Raw genomic sequence first — 22,944 nt, forward strand, 5'->3', positions numbered from 1 at the left:
GACCCTTCTCAGAGTTCAATTTACTGACGGAATTTCATATCTAACATTTACTGTATGTCTCAGGTGTGACCGATTAGTTTGGTAGAAACAATCCAGTGTAGAGAAGATTAAGAAATACATGGATGCCATCCAAGAGAATGGGTTGGTTAGCATACATATGAGTTTACATACTGCAGTTTAACATACTTTTACAACTATATGATTTACCTGTCAGAGATTCAGTCACACAGGATTATAGGAACATACATTTTAAAGTGTTTATCTACACTTGAGATTGATAGAATGATAATGAGTTTCAGGGCCTTTGATGTTTCTGTTCTAATCCTGACATACTGACAATTCAACTGAAACAACTTAAAGTTCTGTCATGGCCTTAATTGATGATTGTGTAATGCAACTGAATGCTTGTGCCAGATGGTGTAGCTAAACATAAGTAAAGAGTTTATATTATAATAATCCTTTAGCTGTTTTGGATTTACACGATAATGCCTTACAAATCAAGATTTAAATTGCATGCATAGTGATATGATGCACAGACTAAACCCTAGGGGTATTTTTTCTTTTCTTCTCTTTTTGCCATAAATGCTACATTGTGCTTTAAGTCTGTTTTGTTTATTTCCAGTTGGAAATTCCTCACATGGAAAATGAGCTAAGAGGGATCATGTGAGGCATGATCAAGGAGCTCCTTAACGACCACCCTTAAGGGTGATTTATACCATATACTGAAAATAGCATATCTACAAGCTCACAACGCATCTCACCATGACGCATTGTGAGCTTGTAGATCTGCCATTCCCGGTGCGCGACACTGGTGCACGGTTAAGTACAAATCCGGCCTTAAAGACCACATGCAGAGGAATGCAGAGGTCAGGTACAAGCGGTCTACGTAGTACCACAGAGAACTGTTATGATAGCACTAAGCGTGTGATTTGAGGTTGGCTTGTTTTGGTTTCCATCCACTGACTCTGACACCTACTGTATGAGGGTTTTGATCCACTCAGAAACAGATTTTTATCTCCGAGAACAACATTTAACATTATCGACACAGTATGTTATCTAACCGACCTGTGATGTTCCCCTCTCCTTCGTGATTCCAGTCAACTTAGTCACTACCTTTTGTTGCCTTAAGACCCCTCATGTAATTCCCTGACGCATCACTGTCGTGCGACGGAGGCTTTCTTGGAGCGTGTGGGAGCAACATACAAGATAGAAACTGGCTGGGTTGCATTCTCAGCAGAAATCATCAGTCCCACACTGCTAACTGAGCTGGCTGCAACGCCCAGGTGTGTATTGTTCTGTGATTTTAACGGCAACTGTTATTTAATCATTATCAGCACCCCATAGGTGGGGGCACTGTTCTGAATGGGTGTGTGGGAATAACCATGACGGTAAGTTCCCTGACAGGCCTGTATGGCCCCCTCAACTTGTTTTCCGATGTGTGTTTTTAATTTGCCATGGTTTATGTTACGTACAAGTGTGCCTGACTTGCTGGGCACAGCAGTTTTGCCCAATCGTCTACCACTCACGGTACTGTCTGATGATGGGCATAGTAACTCTACTGTAACTGTATCTCTGTGTGATAATGGGCATACTGTAGTAACTGTCCCTACCTTTCTGTATCTCTGTTTCTGTCTCAGACAACAGATAGATGAAAACCACAAGCGTGACAATCGGTCACTTGTCAGTAAAGCCTTTGTTTATCCACTCTACTCTCCTGTTGAATCTCTGAGAGGGACACAATATTTGTAACAGAATCAAGTGCAGGCATAGTAGCCTATACATTGATAATCCTCAGATCCTGCAATTTAAGGATGCTTATTAGTACAGAAGTTCACTCAGTGAGGAAGTCATCCAATAATTAGGTAAATCCCTGGCGAACCTTTTCTATATTTTTCTATATTGATGTATTGATTAAAAGGAAACTGGATACTGGAGGAAAATATGTATTGACTTTTACTTGACTTCTGTCAAGGTGTTTTTTTTTTGTTTATGACACACCCCAGGCTAAACAGTCATGTCAACAGTCTTATCATTACATCTCATAATTACAGATTCTTGTTGTCTGCTTTGAAGTCATACTTTGTGGTAAGTGAGATCATGTGATACTGGAGGTGCCTTGTGCACTCTTAGAAAATAGCAACTCTATAAGTTATTATTGTTCAAACAATCAGCTATAAATCACTACACCAAACCAGCAGTCGTAAACCAGAGAGGCGGATACGTTCAGTAAGATATTTGGAAAATAATACCCATGTCCCAGACAGTCAGACACTCTGTTCTCAAACAGGGCAAGACGGTCATTAAGTAATAGGTAACACTGCATGAAGTTCAAGGTTCAGCGCTTGATGTTTGTTTAATATGGACAAATTTGTTTTACAATTTCATAATACATTTTTAGCTCTTTTGTAAACAGTTCACACACACTTGTGCACACACGCATGCGCGCACACGCACACACACACACACACACACACACACACACACACACACACACACACACACACACACACACACACACACACACACACACACACACACACACACACACACACACACACACACACACACACAGGGTACTGTTTCTGTGTGTCCCCTAGCATTCTCTCCACAGCTGGTGTTGCTGCCTTGTTTGAAAGCAAACTCAGTAATCCTGGATCAGTGAGTACAAAGGGTGTCCGACTGCATGTGATGTAAGCACTGTGTCCAGCGTTTACCCCACTTCTCTCTTCCCACTGCCAAAGGCTGTCGTTGAGGATGAAAGTCCCTGTCGTGGCTGAATGCTGACAGCCATGACAGGCTACTGATAGAAAGTAAAAGCAAGTTAACAGTGGCCGTCTGGCCGATCCTTCCTCTGTGGCCCGTCTCAGGATCTCTCCCATGAGCTGGGACACTCGGGAAGCGTCCACCGAGTTGGCTTTAGAGGAATGTGGCTTTAAGTCCTGGACGCGGGCAGTGGTGGAGGATCGGCTCACGCTGACCAGGGACCAGACTGGGGGACCTGACCACAGATACCGCACCGCACGTCTGACCGGGAGGGAAAGCCACGTTGCCTCACAGGTGAGCATGACTGGGTAAACATTTACCCAGTGTAAACGCCTCTAGGACTGTTATCTTGTGATACATGAACATATAGTTGCCAGGGTGCAGCCTGTAAAAGCTGTAATTTTAAAGTCGCAGTTTAAGTCACTGGATGAAACGTGTACGTTTGTGAGCTGCACCACTGCATGTGTATGTACCGTATGTATGTGTTTGTGTGTGTATGTGTGTGTTTTGACATGCTTGAGTATCACTATGTGCTGTTTTTATTTCACCGCAAAGGGAAAGCTAAAGTCTTTTAAGTAGTCATGTGAGTATATTGTATTGTGCGTCCGCAGTCTCAGGTTTCCATGGAGTTGATGGAAGGCTGTCGTGGTACCATGAGGGGTCTCAATGATCGTCTTAGGGGCTTTCTGGAGCAGGTGAACAGGATGCAAGAGGCCAACCGCAGGCTGGAAGGACAGATATCAGAGTGGGGAAAGCGGAACATGCCACATTCCCAGGACTGGACCCAGCAGGAAAGAATTGTGGAGGAACTCCGTGGCAAGGTGAGAATAGCATCTCTTGACTGTTAAGCCAAGGAGAACATGCAGTATGTATATACTGTACGTTCTGTGGGCGTCTTAATAATTGATTAAACATTTTTGCTGTTGCATAGAGAACATAGCATTCATTCTTTTTGCATAGAGAACATAGCATTCATTGTTGAAGTATCAGTATCACGATACAGCAACATGACTGAGGAGTTTGGGCAACACTTGTGGAGCAGACGTGATCATTACCACTTTGTTATTATCCTTATTCTGTGTTCCATTACATCAGCTTTTGGTTTGCAGACAGCAGGAACTGGTGTTTGTAATAAAACAGGGGGTGATTGCAATCAGACAACAGACAGCAAACATGCATCGAGAATCCAGCAATATAAATTCTACATTCTGTATGTCAGCTAAAAGGCATGCAGTTCAGCACAGTCTGTTGAACAATTCTGTGCCACAGCTTTGAATTTTGATTTAATTTCTCCCCTTTTTCATTCTGATGTTTACTTACTAATTGTTGATACCAGGAAATCCGAGTAATCTACGCGTCGCATAAACACTGGGGACATCAAAGGCGCTGAAGTAGAACTGCACAGAGTGGACAATAGCAAAATAACAAACAGAATGATCTTTACAGTAAATAAAGCAACTGACTTTCCTCAGCAAATGTATAACATCAAATACAAATGTCATACCTAACCAATGAAAAACAGGAGGAAAAGGGGCTATCCACTGCGGACAGCCTATGTTTTAGTGTTCTTGTGCTCAATATACTACAGACAGCACCTCACCAAATGTGCAATTATGTAACTATGGCTATGAGAAGTGTACAGTTATAGTATTTAAGATACAGCTATGCAGTGATTTGAATTTGGCGATGTACATCCTAGTAGTTCATGGGCAAGTGTGACACACTCCATGCAGGAGTCAATAGTCAAAAGTCAGTAGCAGACAGAGGAGGACTTAAAGTTCTCATATGGAGGTCAAGCTTGGTTGTGGAGCCTGCTGACTACTTGCACAAAGGACTGCCTAGGTGCTTTGCCGAGGAGGAATGATTCTGTGGCTGAATGTGCTCCTAATCTTCGCTAGCGTATCATAGAGGGGATGGGAGGGGTTCTCCAGGATAGCGTCCAACTTCCTCCTCATCCTCCGCTGGCTAACAGACTGGTTGAACAGCCTGTTGCACAAACTGAAGTATCTGAGCCTCAGGAAGAACAACTTCCTCCTTCCTTCCTTACTGCAGTGGTTCCCAAACTGTGGGTCAGTATCCCCAGGCGGGTCCCCAGATGATTTGCTTAATGTGCAACATTGTTTTCTCACTCAACAGAACACAAACCAACATACTGTAGTATACAGTAAGTGTAAACAGGGTATCTGCACATTTCTAAAGTGACAATTTAAGGACTTTTGAGACCTTTTAATAACTCTAAAATGCAAAAGTAAAAATAAGACAAAAAACAAACTACACTTTAAAAACATTGACCAAATTGTCAAATATTGCCTAAGAAAGAGGAACACCTTGTGAAAATAGCCGATCTACAAGCTCACAACGCCTCGTGTCTTGTAGATCGGCTATTTTCACAACATTTATCTGTGGAACCTTCAACTCCTACAATTCCAAGTGCTTTACGGGGTGGGGGGGGGGGGTCTGAAAAGTTTGAGGACCACTGCCTTACTGTAGAGGGCCTCAGATAATCCAGTTCATGTGTACTCCACCTCCTCCCTTCAAATGGTGTCTTGATCCACCAGTAGTCAACCACCAGCTCCACTAGGGCTCTGCACTCTTCCTCATTGTCATCCCTTATGCAGCTGTCAATGTCATCTGAGAACTTTTGTAGGTGGCACGTACTGCACTTGAGTTGAAGGTTGAAATAAAGAGGTTGAACATGAAAGATGACAGCATGGTTCCTTTGGGGAGAGTGCCAGTGTTGCTCGTCAGCACATCAGAAAGGATGCCCTGCGGTCTGTGACGTACTGTGGTCTGTTGGTGAGGTTGTCTGTGATCCAGGCCCTCGGGCCTTGGTTCACTTGCGTCACTGAGAGCGTCTCGTTTGGCCAGTGCAGTGGTGTTTGAATGGTGTTGAAGGCGCTGGAGAAGTTGAAGAACATACTGTAACTGATTCTAGCGGTGCGGCAGTGCAGCCTCTCCAGGAGTGTGTAGGCTCCGTGGAGCGGGGACATGATGACAGCATCCACGCCAATGTGTGCCTGATATAAGTTAACTGCAGGAGTCCAGGGAGTCACTCACCAGCGGCTTGAGGTGCTGCAGGACCAGGTTCTCAAAGATCTTTAATGACGTGTTTCTGTACTGTACGTCGGAGAAACTCCCCTGTAGTCATTGAGAGCACTGTAGCATCACTTCTTGGGCACCCTTTTTGGGTCTCCTCTTCCTCTGTTACTTGTACACATTGTAGTGTATTTTAAGTTATCATGGGCTAAACATTTTACACAAAAGCTTATTTCCTGACCTGGGGCCAAATAATCATCAAAGCAGTGAATTAAGTCAGAACTCAATAATGTTAGACAATGTTACTAACGGATTAGAGAAGTAGATCATTACTTTTTGGTCTACGGCCACAACTGTCAAACACAGAAATAATGAAATCCTACAGTAAGCCTTGTTAAACACAATAAGTATGTGGGCCTCTTTATAACATTAAGGGCCAATCCTCTGTTAGCAATGTCACTTTGTTAGTCGACCATTAACGCAGTGTACAATTGACTGCCTCTCACTTGAGTTGACTTGAGGGTTTTCAACCACTCCCTGATTTATCATCAGGCGTCAGAGTTCTGACCAGACCTGAATGCAACAAGTATGCCTTCTAATCCTTTTAATTAACTCAGAATGGCTTGCATTTCTGCTATCATTTCTTCATCGGAACAATGCCTCTGCCAACGTCATCATCACCTATATCTTTTACACTGCACATCCGAAACCCAGTATTAAATGTTCCTGTGTTGGCAAACTTGGCATTCTTTTGTTTGAGGCATTGCCAATTGGAGTCCTAGGTTGTCTTTTATAATCATATGTTTTAACATTTACAACCTAAATGACTATTAATCAAACATTTGTTCATAACGAGACTTGCTCATCGGATGTTAGGTCAAATTCTCAAGACATTTTGGGAGTCTCTGATCTATGTCATAATTGCCCTAATCAAAGACTGCTATCTTGATGCAATGAAGTCATAGACATTGTGGTAATATCACAGGCTCAAACACATAGACAATTATCTTAATAATGTACTTCCATCCATCCATCCGAAATGTTTGGAATTGGAATATGTTGATATCATCTATTTTTATAGACCTCACACAGGTACTTCATCCTAAATCAACTCACCTACTAACTGACCGTGTGAAAGTCCCGCTAGCAGCCCCTATGCTCCATACACCTACTCAACTAACAAAAGTGGTTTAAACTGACCAACCTTGCCTTAGAACTCCGCACTCTCACTAGTGGGGATAAAAATTAAGAAGAAAAGGACCGTTCGAAATTGTGTCGAAAGTGTGTGTGCGTGTGTGTGTGTGTGTGTGTGTGTGTGTGCGTGTGTGTGTGTGTGTGTGTGTGTGTGTGTGTGTGTGTGTGTGTGTGTGTGTGTGTGTGTGTGTGTGTGTGTGTGTGTGTGTGTGTGTGTGTGAGAGAGAGACAGATGGACGGGCAAATGTAAAACCATCAGATAGAAAATGGGAGATCCGGGCACTCGGGGTTAAAAGATGGATCTTTATTTAAAGGTAGGGTAAGTGATATTTTTTGGTTAAAACAAAAGGTATTTTGTTAAAAGGTTAAAATACTATATTCTGATAGTAAACATTGCTATATAGTGTTTGTTCAGTAACAGATGTCTCCCCGTCTCTCCAGCTCTTTAATAAACAGAAAATACATTTTTTGGTAGGTGTGAAAATCTCAGCCAATCAGGAGAAAGTACCCATTTTTAAGCTTAATTTGTATAGTGTTCCAGTTCCAATTTTGTCTGCTCATTTCTTAGTGTCATCACTTCCAATTTCACTTGTTTAATCTATATCCTGACTGAGTTCTCTGTCCTGGTTGGATACAATTGGAAATGAAACTGAAACTGAAACAAAAATGCATTTTCTGTTTAATAAAGAGGTGGAGAGACAAGGAGACTCCTTTTACTGAACAAACACTCTATAGCAATGAGTACTATCAGAATATAGAGCTATTTAACAATTATTTTAAACAACGCAAATCACTTACCCTACCTTTAATACAACATGTTTTGACCTGAAGCGGTCTTCATCAGGGCAAAAAAAAAAAAAAACTCCGACATTGCCATCTTTAAGCTATGATGATATACGATGGTGACTGTCTCCTCTGTCTTGTGTGTGTTAGGTTGGTAAGCTGCTGATGGAGAATGCACAGCTGGCACTGCAGTCTGATAATATGAAGTCCAGAGCTGCAACCATCCAGGCCAGGTCAGTGGTGTTTGTCTATTTGGGTCAGGATGTGAACTACAGTCAAAGACAATGAGAAAGCAAGACTCCCAAACTAAACATCGTTTGATTTCCTGTATCAGTAGGACCATTTGTGTCCCATGTTTCGTTCTAGTGACAAGGTGTGGGATTGGCTTTTCTTGTTAAATTAAGGATCTTTACATACTGTGGGTACTGTATGTGTGTTCCCTTGTGGAAGGTCCTGGCATAAAGTGATATCTATCACACCAGAAACAATGCGGCAAAACCCTATATAGCAGAGTTAGACAGGGTTTATGGAAAATCAAATCAAATGATGAGTTACCACGCCATTACACACTTGTCCTAAAACGGTCCCTCACACTATGACTGAACAGCATACACAAATCATAAAACGGTCAAGTCAATCTCAATTCGCAGGCAGTAACAGACCTCTTGAATAACAATGAAACACTTCCTGTTTCCCAGTGCAGTCAGACCTTTGTTATCTAACTAGGCTATTTCCCACTTCTATGGGGCAACCTGCATACAAATCCTGGCCCAGGTTTGTGCAGCATCGGCACTTTCCCTTATGTATTGATGCAGAATGACAGTGGACCCATCACCCCCCTCCCCCCCCCACCCCCTGCTACCAGAGAGGTCCATTAACCCCGCAAGGGCATGGGCAACATTCCGCAGCTGGAAATAAATACACCTGGTCTATTTATAGTTCCACCTGATTTGTCAGCTGGCTGGCTCGATCCGTCTGCTGAAGCACCACTATGGTAATATACTGTATATCAGACTGAGCTCTCCTTTGGATGGGGATAAGGTTTATTATTGGACTAAATGTGACTTACTGTTCCTTTTTTTTGTCACAATGCTTTGTATGTGAAGCATCATGTTTGTCTAGTCAACTGATATGTGTAAGTATGAAGATGTGTAAATTCAAAACTGAAAACTTGTTTTGTCTGACCTCATTACCATCATCCAAACAGACCAGGTGCAAGAACCCCATGTAACATACCATGTTGCAGAAATAATAGTAATCAATTATTACTCTCCGCCAGGAGAGTATTGTTATCACTGCGTTTTCACTTTCTAAACATGACACACCGATTGGTCAAGCCTCACGTGACACGTGAAATACTGTGATCTGATTGGCTAGTGACGCCACCGGGCCTATATATACATGGCATCACTCTGACAGTGTCTCCGCCACTGTCAGAGTGAGGTAAGACGGGAACCATGAAATGGCTGCATGGCTGATAAATAATTGGCAGATAGGACAGATAGGACATTTATATAGACAGGAGGGATATGACATAGGACACTTATACAGACAGGAGGGATAGGACACTCACACAGACAGAACGGAAGAGGACACTTACCCAGACAGGTTGGATAGGACACTTACATATACAAGAGGGATAGCGACCTATAAATACATGTGTCACTGTGATAAGCCAGATTCCAATACCGAAAATCCGGCCACTAGCTCACTCCCAGACCTTCGAACCGGAAGTAGTCAAGTAGTCGCGGTCCAATTGTTCCTATCTGTCTTATTGGACAGATAGGACACTTATATAGACAGGAGGGATATGACACTTACATAGACAGGACGGATAGGACAGGAGGGATAGGACACTTACACAGAATGAACGGAAGAGGACACTTACCCAGACAGGATGGATAGGACACTTACATATACAAGAGGGATAGCGACCTTCGCGACCTTCAAACCAACACAAGTCTTCTGGCGGAGAGTTGTGCTCCGAGGAGCACTTTTTCTAGTTATTATTATTGTCTCCGCCAGGAGACATTGTTTTCACTTTCCACATGTCAAGCTAACATTGGTCAAGCCTCACGTGACACGTGACAATACGGTGAAATAGTGTGATCTGATTGGCTAGTGACGTATAGCGGCCTATAAATACATGTGTACTTTGAAAGAGTCTTAGCCTCTTTCAAAGTGAGGTAAGACAGGAATAATCACGAAATGGCTGAGAAATGGCGGATAACAATTGGATAGGACACTTACACTGACGGGACGGATAGGACACTTATACAGACAGGACGGATAGGACACAACACAAGTCTGCTGGCGGAGACTTGTGCTCCGAGGAGCACTTTTTCTAGTTATTTTTTTTTATTTTTATCCCACGATTTTGTAACCCTATTTTTTTACACCCAGTGCCAATTGTCTATGTAATCCTGGGCACTACCTTCCCTCTGCCAACCTAGGGAGGCCAGGGCCGAGCTCATGCCTCCTTCAATGCTTGAGAGCCAACTGACCTTCTTGTCACCTGACGGGGGAGAGGTTCCCTGGTTGGACGTAGCGCGTGGAAGGAACACGTTATTCCAACCAGTTCCTTTCCCCTCCATCAGGCGCCCCGGCAGGCCAGGGGGAGGCAGTATAGTGACCAGGATTACTGCATGTTTTTGTGAGGGTACCTACCCTAGGGAACACGGGGAGAACATGCAAACTCCACACAGAGAGGCCCTTTCGCCAACCCCACCTAGGGTATGGGCGAGTATCATATAGCAATGAAATTATACTTTTGGTTTATGTGTGAATGGAAAAAGTAATGTAAATTAGTTGAAAAAGGTCAGTTAATGAAATATTGAAATATAAAATATTATTCAACTATAAAATGTACATTGGTTACAACTGAACTGACCGCCCCACCATTACGTCCCTGTATATTTAACCACATTGCGTTATACAGTACCATGGTGCTCATTGTCGTCGATGGTCAGCTAAAAAGAAAAGAAAAGAAAAGAAAACTACAGAACTGAGTTCATTTATCAACATTGCTGTTGTTGATGATGAAGGTGTGAGATGGAAGAACGTCAGACCAGGCGTCTGGAGCAGCAGGTAGCACTGCTGAGAGAATCCAAGAGGACAGCAGAACATACCAACATGACACTGGAGAACGACCTGCACTACTCCATGACAGACCTACTGCAGATGGAGCAGGAATATGAGGTACGTACGTACATACATGGCTGCCATGCCTTCGTGTCTGTCTTTTTCTGTGTCTGTTGCTGCCATCAGCTTGTCTGTCTCTTTGTCAACCTGATTCCTGCCTATGTCTGGCTGTCCGCGTATGCAATATTCTGCCAGCTTGTATGTCTCTGATGGGTCTGTCTGTTTGCCTGTGTATTGTTTTGTCCATTTGTTAATAGAAAGTGTAAAACATGTAGTCACTGTGTGCCTCTTATCTATGAAATGTCTGTATTTGCATGCATCTGTGTGTGTTTTTGAAAGGAAAACGAGGATGAGAAAAGGTTTGCTCATAAAAGTGTGCGTGCGTGCGTGCGTGCGTGCGTGCGTGCGTGCGTGCGTGCGTGCGTGTGTATTTTCTGGGAGGAAAAGGAAGAGGAGTAACGTGGAACATCTTCCTCCTTATTAGCCAATTAGTGCGAAGAATGCTTACCGCTGTTTTCTCAAGCCTTGACCTCGCTGCCGTGGCTTGTTACAATTTCACAGCATTTCCCTTCATCACTCTATTTCCCCTGCAACTTCACTTCCCTCCTTCCTTCCCTACCCCAATTCTTTCCTCTCCTCGTTCCCCTCATTCTGTCTCTCACTCCTACCTTCCCTCCCTCCCTCCCTCCCTCCCTCCCTCCCTCCCTCCCTCCTTCTCTGTCCTGCTGACTAATACTTATCATCCCTCCCTCCTCTCCAGCCGCTACTTGATCCAGAGTCTGTCCTCACACACACACACACACACACACATACATAAAGTACATGTACTGTAGGTTTATTAACTATCTCTACACGCCCTGTGCAAAAATTAACCCATACGGTTCTTGTCCCTCTCTGGGTTAAATTAACGTTCCAGACTTTACTGTGTATTCCTCCATATTCCTTTTATACTATTACATCTCTGTCTCTATCATACCGGATCATTCTCATAAACTCAATCCTTTGCATACACTGTCTCTGTTTTTATGCCGCTTTATACTGTCTCTGTCTCTCTCTCTCTCTCTCACACACACACACACACACACACACACACACACACACACACACACACACACACACACACACACGTGCGTGTGCACGCACACTATCAATCATTCTCACTAACCACCCTAAACTCTCTTCCTCTTCCTCTCTCTCTATCCCCCTTCTCTCTCTTCTCCCTCTCTCTCCCCCTCTCTTTCTCTCTCTCTCTCTCTCCCCCCTCCCCACCCTAAATCCCTCTGTGTTCTGTGGTTGGCTGTCTGAAGGAAGCTCTGGCTCTGCAGCGGCAGCGGGCCGGTTCCTGTGATGCTCTGCTAGTGACGGCCACAGCAGCAGGGGAGGAAGTGGTGGAGGACGATGGCACAGGGATGGAGCTCACCCAGCTCCTCGACCGGATCAGAGCGCAGTGCGACCAAATCCGACACGTGGGCCCAGGCGAGGGGCATCCCGCTCTGGGCATCGGCAGCATCTCAAATCCAGCCCCTGGCTCGGCCGGGCCCAGTCGGTCCGGAGCAACATCATCAGCAGCATCAGCAGTCCGAACAAATGGAGGAGCTCTCACTGAGGTACGCAGTATGTATCCCACTCCTCTTTCTCTCTCCCTCCCTCCCTCCCTCCCTCTCAGTCTTCACTCATCCTTTTTTGTTTTTATGCCGCTTTCATGCCATCCTGGCCCGCTGCCAGCCTGACACACCCTCGAGACCACCTCTGACTGGCCTCAGATGAGGCAGAGTGATGCATGCTTGGTTGAACTCAAAAGGATTATATGCAGCGAAGGAGCATTTGTTGACTGTGCTAGAAGGCCCCGGGATTAGGAGTCACTGTGCCTCTGTCTGCCATTCTGTGTGTGTGTGTGTGTGTGTGTGTGTGTGTGTGTGTGTGTGTGTGTGTGTGTGTGTGTGTGTGTGTGTGTGTGTGTGTGTGTGTGTGTGTGTGTGTGTGTGTGTGTGTGTGTGTGTGTGTGTGTGTGTGTGAGAGTGTGTGTGTGCGTGTGTGCGTGTGTGTGTGTGTGCGTGTGTGTGTGTGTGTGTGTGTGTGTGTGTGTGTGTGTGTGTGTGTGTGTGTGTGTGTGTGTGTGTGTGTGTGTGTGTGTGTGTGTGTGTGTGTGTGTTTATCTATATATCTGTTTTCTCTTGCTCTCTTTCCCTAAGCCCTAGGTATATCCATCACTACTACAGCCCAAACATTGTCGTACTACGGTCCTGGAACATGATTCTCTGTCCTCATCAAATATTTATAAGCAGTGAATTACAACTATTGAGCACCTAATCTATCCTGCAGATTTTCTCCATTTGTTTTTAAACGCTTGCTCACAGTTCAAATCTCCTATTTTTGTAGTTGTGAAGGATGGATTACATTTGTCCTGGTGTTCTAAACTGTATACTTGTTGACCGGATTCCCCCAGGGCCCTATATCTAGGGTCAGCTCCTTTTTGTCCCACTACACCAAATGTCTTTGCCAAAAACAGCAGATTTATACAAGCTCACGATGCGTTGTCTTGTGACTGCGTTGTGAGTTTGTAGATCTGCTATTTCTTCCCCCCCAGAATAGGGACATTAAAGGTTCATGTGGTTAAAGCCAGAGAGTGACTTTGATCTGACAGTTCGTACCTTAGCCAAGAGCTGTGGTTTCACCACAATGCTTAAACAAAAACAGGTTTTGTGAAAATGTTCTTGTTTACCTCATCATTTGAATAAGTTGGAAGGCCAGTTCTTCTTTTTTCTTTCTGTTGCTTTTCCAGGAAAACTGTAATATTACATGATGCTCGTCGTCAATTGTGGTCAGGCTGTACACAAATGTGCCCTTAGATAAAAGTGCTTTTCTACAGTAGGAATATGACCTAGATTTGTTTGCCATACTTTTGATCATCTGTTTTAAGTTTGTTTGGTTATAGAATTGGTCTACTGGCAGTGGTGTAAAGTAACTAGGTACATTTACTCAAATACTGTACTTAAGTACAATTTTGAGGTACTTTTACTTTACTGGAGTATTTCCAATACTATACTTACTTCTACTCCACTACATCTCAGAGGCAAATATTGTACTTTTACTCCACTACAATTATTTGAAAACGTCAGTTACTAGTTGCTTTGCAGATATAAATGATTACATGATAAAACATGATTACATGATTAACCACTTTAGCCCTATTTTATACCTACTGTAGGCTATTTGAAAATAGCCGATCTAGACCTGCTATTTTCAAACATTCTAGTACTTTTACTTTTGGTACTTTAAGTACATTTTGATACCAATACTTTTGTACTTTTACTCAAGTAAATGTTTTATTCCGGACTTTTACTTGTAACAGAGTACTTCTACATTGCAGTATTGATACTTTTACTTAATTAAACATTTGAGTACTTTTTCCACCACTGCCTACTGGATTAACCAACACTAAATTTTGTTTACTTCATATCTGATTCCGTGCATCAGTGCATGTAAGATGGAAAACACTGGGGGACGTGATTCTCATTAGCAGCTGCATGTCAGCATGTAAGCTGGGGGTCTCTTTGTTTAGATGGATTGTACTTTCTGACCGTGGGGGATTAATCAGCAAGTATCCAAAAGTTATCCAAATGGACATGTGGTACCATCTGCATCTGGTTGTTCTGACTCAGCTCCAGTGCCCACTGGGCATGCATGATTGAGTAATACAGCGCGTGTGTGTGTGTGTGTGTGTGTGTGTGTGTGTGTGTGTGTGTGTGTGTGTGTGTGTGTGTGTGTGTGTGTGTGTGTGTGTGTGTGTGTGTGTGTGTGTGTGTGTGTGTGTGTGTGTGTGTGTGTGTGTGGATGGGAGTGTGTCTTAGCCCAAATGCTTCAAACCCTTTGACATAAATCTCTTCACATTCCACAGTTAATAATAAGCTCAAACACATCAATAGCAAAAAAAAGTACTTAAGCCTATAACATGTCATCTTAAAAATCTTGCGTCTAAAAGCCCCCACTAGCAGCCCCTAGAGTCGGTGCTGCTCCTACACCGAACCAAACCAAAGCTGTTTGAACCAAATGACATTGCCATTCTAGACCACTGCGATCTTGCAAGTGGGGTTAAAAACATTTATGTTATGTTATGTTATGTTATGTTATGTTATGTTATGTTATGTTATGTTATGTTATGTTATGTTATGTTATGTTATGTTATGTTATGTTATGTCATTTCATTTCATTTCATTTCATTTCATTTCATTTATAGGGGGCCCTGTGGGCTGGGCATAACTCGGCCACAGTTAGACTTCAAACTTGGCGTGTGTTGCAGATGACCCGGGGGTCATCTGCAGAGAACCGAAAAACCAATGTCTGTACCTGTCTGTCTGTGGAGATGTAGGCATCAACTTCCCAGATGACAGCACCCATTTATAATCTCTGTAGATTTTGAATCATAAAAAAAATAATAAGCTGCATCTCTCATTTTCTTTTGGGTAGGGTTATGCATATCTAGCAAGCCTGCAGTAGAGGATCCAAGTGCTTGTGAAGGAACATAAAACGACGTGGAGTCTGTGATGTAAGCCGAACCCATTGAGAGTGTTATAAACAAGCAGAAGAACTTCAAAATCGATCCTGCAAGACACAGGGAGCCAGTGCAGTGTAGTATAGCTAAGACTGGAGTGATGTGTTTTCTCTTTTTTATTTTTGTTAGCAGTCTAGCAGCAGAGTTCTGAATAAGCTGCAACCTTTCAATGGAGTTTTTTAGAAATAAAAGTGCATTGCAGTAGTTGAACTGACTTGAAATAAAAGCATGAATTACTTTTTCAGCATCTTGCTGACTTAGGAACGGTCAAACTTTGGCAATATGTCTATGATGAAAGAATGCAGTTTTGGTCATTTTATTTATATGGGACATAAAACTCTAATCAGAGTCTAAAATAACACCTACTCTAAGCTTGTTATGCTTCTGGTTTGATCAAGGGAGTCATCTTGCCAAGTCTTTTAAAGAGCTGATCCCCGTTTAGCTTTGGGGCCAACTAAGATTTCAGTCTTATCCTCATTACATTTTTGAAAATTATTACTCATCCATTTACTACAGAGAGGTGGTCAGGGAGCTCAGCTGAGGAGACATTATTGTAAATTAACTTAAGAAGCACAAGAGAAAAGGCCATAGGGTCACCAAAATCCGTAGTGTTCATAATCTGCCTGTTAGATTATGAGATATCTCGTCTGCAAAATTGACATTTTGGCCTGAGGGTGGTGCTAGAGGCAACGTCATGGGGTCACTCAAATGATTATGGTTTATTTCATTCTCCAGGGAATATGAATGTGCTCAGCAAGTTCCATGGCAATCTGCCTATTGTATTTTGGGATGTCTTGTGTGAAAATGGAAACTTTGACCTAAGGGTGGCACTAGAGGAAAGGACAGACATGGAGTCACATAAATCAGTAGGCTTCATCCTCTGGGGAGCATGAGGGGGCACAGCAACTTCCATGACTTCAGGCCAGTTGTTTTTGAGATAGGTTGTTTGGGACTAATTATTGGATGGACAGGCATTGCCCATTTGAGCCCTGAAAAAAATCCCCCAATAGGAAATTCCTTTCCAGAGCACAGTAGCCTACATATTAGACAACAGTTCATACAACAGCACACAATAACAGCAATACAACAATGTGTGTGGGTGCGTGTGTGTGTGTGTGTGTGTGTGTGTGTGTGTGTGTGTGTGTGTGTGTGTGTGTGTGTGTGTGTGTGTGTGTGTGTGTGTGTGTGTGTGTGTGTGTGTGTGTGTGTGTGTGTGTGTGTGTGTGTGTGTGTGTGTGTGTGTGTGTGAGAGAGAGAGAGAAACATATGTGAAAGAAAAAAAGCAAGGTACTTCTTTGGCCTGCAGGCGGCCTTCAAATGAAATGTGATGCTGATCAGTCCAGCGGTTTGCGAGGTTAGCTCCCAACCAAACACAGACAGACAGAAAGACCGACCCTCTTATTTATAGACAGCTAATAGCCTCCTGCAAAGCCACACCGTAAACATCAGTAGGATTGGCTGAATAATAATAGTGGATGACTGAATAGTCCTTGGTGGCACATATTTTGTGTGTCATTAATATACAGTACTACGTCGAAGCCGAGTCTGTTGTTCAGCCCAGTGTCACTCCGAGGTATCTGAGATGGTCAACTACCACGATAAACGGGGTGGAAGGATTTTGTCTAGGTCAGCGGTTCTCAACCAGTGGTCCGGGGACCACCAGTGGTCCTTGAGGGGGTTCCATGGGGTCCCCAGACAAATTAATAGTTAGGAACCAAATTGACCCTTGTGTGTCTGTAACTCTGAGAGTGTACAAATGGAACCAAGTGGACCCTTACGGGTCCATTTGGTTCCATTTGTACACTCTCAGAGTTAAATTAACACTGATGATGATACTACAGTGTTGATTGGGACCCCCCAAGAAATAAAAATGGTTGAGTCCATGGCATATCTTCTCAAATGGGGGTCCCTGGGCTAATATTTGTCAATTTGGGGGTCCTTGATGCAAAAAAAGGTTGAAAACCACTGGTCTAGGTGCAAGTGCACTGTGCACTGCACTGTGCGTGCGTGCGTGCGTGCGTGTGTACGTGTATTCTTGTGTATTTAGTGTGTCTTCTAACATCCCATCTTCCTCCCACCTCCAGGAGGAGGCAGCATGGACGCAGGTGAGCCTTGGAGGAGCTGCCCTCAGGGAGGCCCGGGCAGAGTTAGCCGAGGCCAGGAAACAGTGGCACTCCTTGGAGGTGGAGATTGAGACCCTACACGCCTTGGTGAGAACACACACACACACACACACACACACACACACTCGCACACACGCACGCACGCATGCACGCAGGCACGCACGCACGCAGGCACGCGCGCACAGACGCACACTCACACACTCACACTCACACTGAGGGCAACCACACTAATCTTGTCCAAATTAGTTACACATGATTTTGGGAGTCAAGTGACAACATAATTGGCTCCCAAAATTAGTGGCAGGGGATTCTGTTTTTTAAAACAAAACGCCATATATCATGAACGCAATTAAGATCCAATCAACCCCAAATTGAAATGGCATGTTGTGGGGCCTCTGACACTGATTTCTCCAGAGGATTCCTCGGGTCCCGACAGCCGCAACCCACGACTTGCGTCGGGGCAACCATTACTATTATATTATATTATTATACTACGTTGTAACAATGGTGTCACATCGCACCGCGTAAATAGCCAATCTAAAAGATCACAATGTAATGCATCGTGTGAGCTTGTACTGTAGATCTGCTATTTTTGAAATGTTCAGAACTTAGACAATGTTCGCCTATTGATATGCCCAAAATGTGGACGCCAGGTTGAGAGTGGTTAACTGAATTTTAGGCCTGACCTCCATTATTGGAATGGCCCAAATGGAATGTTCCTCTTTTGCATAACAACTTTTTTTGCATGATTCGACTGAGAGATTGGCAGTCGAATCAGACTGATTCGACTGCCAATCTCAGTCGAATGAATTATGCCAAAAATGTTTTAATAATAATAATACTTTTTATTTTTATTTTTTTGGTGTTGCATTAGTCGACTATTAGTCGACTATAGGCAAAATCTGGCCAATCAGATTCAACCAAAGAAATCCTTAGTCGGGGAAAGGCCTACTGAATTTGTATCACTTGTTCTTGTAACTACAGTATACGGTCACCTGTTCTCATGTGTCTTTGTTACTTGACCTTTTCTCCGTCCAGGAGAAAGGCCTGGAGGGATCCCTACAGAACACTCAGAGGCAGTACTCCAATCAGCTGCATGACCTGTCCCAGGTGATCGCTGGCCTAGAGGGCGAGCTGGAGCACGTGAGGGAAGGGCTGGCCACGCAGCGCGAGCGTCACCACCAGCTGCTCAACACTAAAATGAGGCTTGAGCGGGAGATTGCCACCTACCGGCGTCTGCTGGAGCGTGAGGAGGGCAGGTGAGGACAATAATGGGCAGAGAATACAATGGAAATATATTAACAGTAATAACCAGGAAGGAGTGGTTTGGAATGGAACACTGTGGCTCCAGAGTCTGCCAAACGCTACAGCCAGCTCTCACCATTTTCTCTTTCTGTATTGGGAAATACGTTCTTGTGTTGTGCAATCTTACCTTTAGGAATTGCATGTGGTAACAATGATTATATGTTGATATGAAGTTGTTGTGTTTATAATACAACATTATCATGGTAACAGGTTATTTACCACAGTGTTTGCTATAAAATTAAAACAACAACATCGACACGCAATCAGGCATAACTCTAAGGGTTGGATTTATACCTGAGTTAGAGGTTAGGTTTAATGGTTAAATGTCAGATCTTAACCTTAATCCCATCCTGAATCTCTTCCTAATTGTGAGGCTAATTCTTAAAAGAATTAGGCTCACACACACACACACACACACACACACACACACACACACACACACACACACACACACACACACACACACACGACAAACAGACAGACAGACAGACAGACAGACAGACAGACAGACAGACAGACCATGTTTCACACGGCTGTATTCACAGTTTTCCAATGCCTGCAGGTACATGGGTCATAACGGCAGGGTGATGAGCCTGCAGCCGTGGAGGGGTTCTTCTGTGGTCGAGCCAAAAGAGAACGGGCTGGAGAATGGCTTCAGTGACTCTGCTTTGACCCCAGACGAGCCCAAGTCTGAGCCTCTGCCTGAAATACCTCCACTGAACCCGTCAGATGATGGGCTGAAGACCAGATCCATACTTCGTAGGCAGCAAAGCCTGGTCATACTCACAGGTACAGTACACACACACGCCGCACACGCGCACGGAACACGCACACGCACACAGACACACACAGACCCACACGCACACACATACACACACACACACACACACACACACACACACACACACACACACACACACACACACACACACACACACACACACACACACACACACACACACACACACACCATATTCATTACAGTTGTGTCCAGTCATGATTTGTCTTTTATCTGTGCTGTGCAGAGCCAGAGCAAGACTGCCGGCTGCGGATATCGACAGTGAAAACCCAGGAGATTCTTCAGGGCAATGTGGTACAAGAGAGTGCAGAGGGCCATGGCACTGTGGAGTGAGTATTGATCCCGTTTGTCTTCTAGCAAGCTGAGGCCAGCATGTCTAGTCTGTGAAATGTTGGCTTTTTCCTGTAGTAAAGTCAGATGTGTAAAACCTGTCAAAGCACCCATTAATTACATGGGTTTTTGCTGCATGACTTTTGACTGACTAACAATGACAGAGACAGACTCATACATGTATACACGCATGCCAGGTCCTCCCTGCTTTGCATGGCGACATGCTGTCCAGGAGACGCGATCTAAAGGTTTCAGAAAGGAATTACCTCTGCATGTTTAATGTTTTAGTACGACAAGGGATTACCAGTTTTTTTGGTTGCACAATTTCCCATAACCAGTCACCATGAAAGCACATGGGAATGTTCGTGTTTTGGGAGCAGTCATTTAATGAGCTTTGTTTGATGTGGAGACACCGGCCCAGTGTAGACGCCTCAGGGCGTGGCGTCTGTCATTGTTGGACCAGACATGGGCGGAATTCTCACTACACACATCCTCAAGCATTGAAGGCCACACACACACACACACACACACACACACACACACACACACACACACACACACACACACACACACACACACACACACACACACACACACACACACACACACACATTGTAGACATGATCAAACCGCCGTCCCTGTTGGGCATGGCTGTGTAAATACTTGCACTTCATAGTCATTAGTCCTGCCACACCATCTCAGTCTGCTGTTCTCATTTACAGGCTCTGTCAGATTCCAAACTTTCTTCGCGAGCATAAATATGTCAGTTTGCTTTTGCGAGGCATGTGCGCTTGGGAGGTCCTCTGTGCTTCCGTCTCGCTCATAATTGAAGCAGACCGGCCTTCGTGTCAAATCTTCATGCAGACCTCGTCGGGCAGAAGATCAAATTATTATTTTAGCTGGTATCTATTAGTTATAATGCTACTTCATCATACTGTAGATCTCCTCTGTGTCTGGATGTAATAGATAATGACCTAAATCTCATTCACATTGCCACATCTTTTCTTGGAGCTTACTTCAACAAAAGAACCCTAACTACCAATTACCAACAGTACTTCTGATTCATATAATTGATTTAATCACAATGTGTAACTAACTAAAGCATTACTCGTAGACCTTCTGACCGCCTACCACCTTCAGCTCATTGAATTTACCATTGTTCTTTTGCTCTTGCATCATAATAAACGATGACTTTGTTATTTCCATGACGTCCAACCTCTCCCACCAGGACAGAGAAGATTGACATGGTGATTAAACAGTGGGAGGGTTCTTTCTTCAAGGGGAATCCCAAGCTGCGGAAGAAGTCGGTGTCACTGCGCTTTGACCTGCACATGGCTGCAGCAGACGAAGGCTGTGCCCAGACTAAACAGGACAGCCTCCCCGACGTGGAGGTACGTCTGGTCATGAAGAGGTCCCGCAGTATCCCCACCATCACCCAATAACTCTGTCTCCACAATGGAGCTCCATCTCCATTGCCACGTGTTGTTACGGAAACAGCTGCTAATATATGGGTGACAACTGGCATTTTACCAGCCCTCAAACACGATATTATGAAAGTATAATTTCTTCCTATTGACTTCCTATTGCAAATAGTTCACTACAGCAATTGAGAGTCATGTCGTAGGGTTGCCAACCGTCCCTTGAAATACAGAAAGGTCCCTTATATGGAAACTAAAAGATTTGTCCCTTATTGAACTGATAAGGGACACACATTGTTACTTATTTAATTAATGACACACATCTTGCAAGTTCAAACAGTTCAAATACATATACATACAGGTTGTTAACCACTTAAACCCTCTAGACTTAGTCAACTGGACGTTAGTTGTCTCTGTACTTGGACTGATGTTTTCTGTCTGCACTACATCTATTTGGCCAAAATAGCTGATCTACAAGTGCACAACACGATCTGCTATTTTTAGCTGATGTTCCCCCCCGGAATATGGATGCTGGGGTTCAAGTGGTTAATATAATATGCAAAAACTGTACAAATACAGCGAGAGATTTTACCTTTTTCTGGGTGTCCCTTATTTTCCTTGGAAATATTAAAGGGACGCCCGGGGCGAGTGTCCCTTATTTGAATTCCATGTAGTTGGCAACCCTAGTCATGTGTAACCGTCTCATTAAGGACTTTTCATTCATCACCCTCATGTTAAGACCTAGAAACACCCCACAACATGAATGCTGTAGACATACACAAGTGTACTCGTTAAGCTTTTGTGCTGTCATTTCTATAGCATTTTAATTGCATTTAGAAAACCAAAACTTCATTGAGAATAACACATAATAACTCACTTCGTGGCCATATTCCTATCATCACTCCACAGTCACACCAAGAAAAAAAAGGACACCCTCCGCACTGTAATCGATGCAATATGAGGTGACATCATGCCACTGTACAAAACATATTACGGCATTCAACAACAGACTAACACTTTGCACAGCCGGTGGAGTGCAGAGATAGATCTATAGATTAATGCAGGCAGAGTATTACAGAGCTGTACGACAGTCTACTGTGAGTGAATTAGCAAAGGGTGATTTTCTTTTTTTTCCTTTTTCCTTTTTGTCATTTCCCTGTCTGTAAATGCTTTGCTCTGCAGACTCTCAGAGGAGCCTTAGCACTAAAAAAAATGAAATTATCCTCTGGCAGGCAAACTGATAATGTAGACAACCAGATGCATTGTCCCCAAAACACTCACTGTGAATTTATTAGCAGTGAGGCTTCTAGCTCCCACGTTTGTGTCAGAATTTGACCAGAAGAGGGCAGTATTTGTAAATAGTTAACACTGCACAGTATCTTCAGCGTTCGACTTTGGGATTGTGGTGTATTATAAATTATGTCTATTAGATTGATAACACTTTAAGACAAAAATAGTTTTGTGCTATATTTTGAGTTGGCACCAAAGATTCACATTACA

General features: G+C 43.6%; 1 protein-coding gene across 3 annotated transcripts; it reads left to right on the forward strand.

Annotated features, from left to right (window-relative positions):
• The first annotated feature begins 1,064 nt into the window (after window positions 1–1,064).
• krt222 (keratin 222) lies at window positions 1,065–22,935 on the forward strand. 3 transcript variants are annotated; one of them, XM_084080941.1, is made up of 11 exons: window positions 1,065–1,388; window positions 2,868–3,057; window positions 3,375–3,584; window positions 7,927–8,009; window positions 10,821–10,974; window positions 12,225–12,524; window positions 17,554–17,679; window positions 18,631–18,851; window positions 19,460–19,686; window positions 19,923–20,025; window positions 21,255–22,935. In XM_084080941.1, the coding sequence occupies exons 2-11, from the start codon at window positions 2,878–2,880 to the stop codon at window positions 21,466–21,468; spliced, it is 1,818 nt and encodes a 605-aa protein (XP_083937067.1). In that variant the 5' UTR covers window positions 1,065–1,388; window positions 2,868–2,877; the 3' UTR covers window positions 21,469–22,935. The 3 variants fall into 3 exon arrangements, with proteins under 3 accessions (XP_083937067.1, XP_083937069.1, XP_083937068.1); XM_084080943.1 differs by having other exon boundaries at window positions 1,129–1,283; XM_084080942.1 differs by lacking the exons at window positions 1,065–1,388; window positions 2,868–3,057 and adding an exon at window positions 3,203–3,228.
• Window positions 22,936–22,944: the final 9 nt, after the last annotated feature.

Source organism: Gymnoscopelus microlampas, assembly GCF_963454915.1.
Source record: "Gymnoscopelus microlampas genome assembly, chromosome: 2".
NCBI classification, from domain to species: domain Eukaryota; kingdom Metazoa; phylum Chordata; class Actinopteri; order Myctophiformes; family Myctophidae; genus Gymnoscopelus; species Gymnoscopelus microlampas.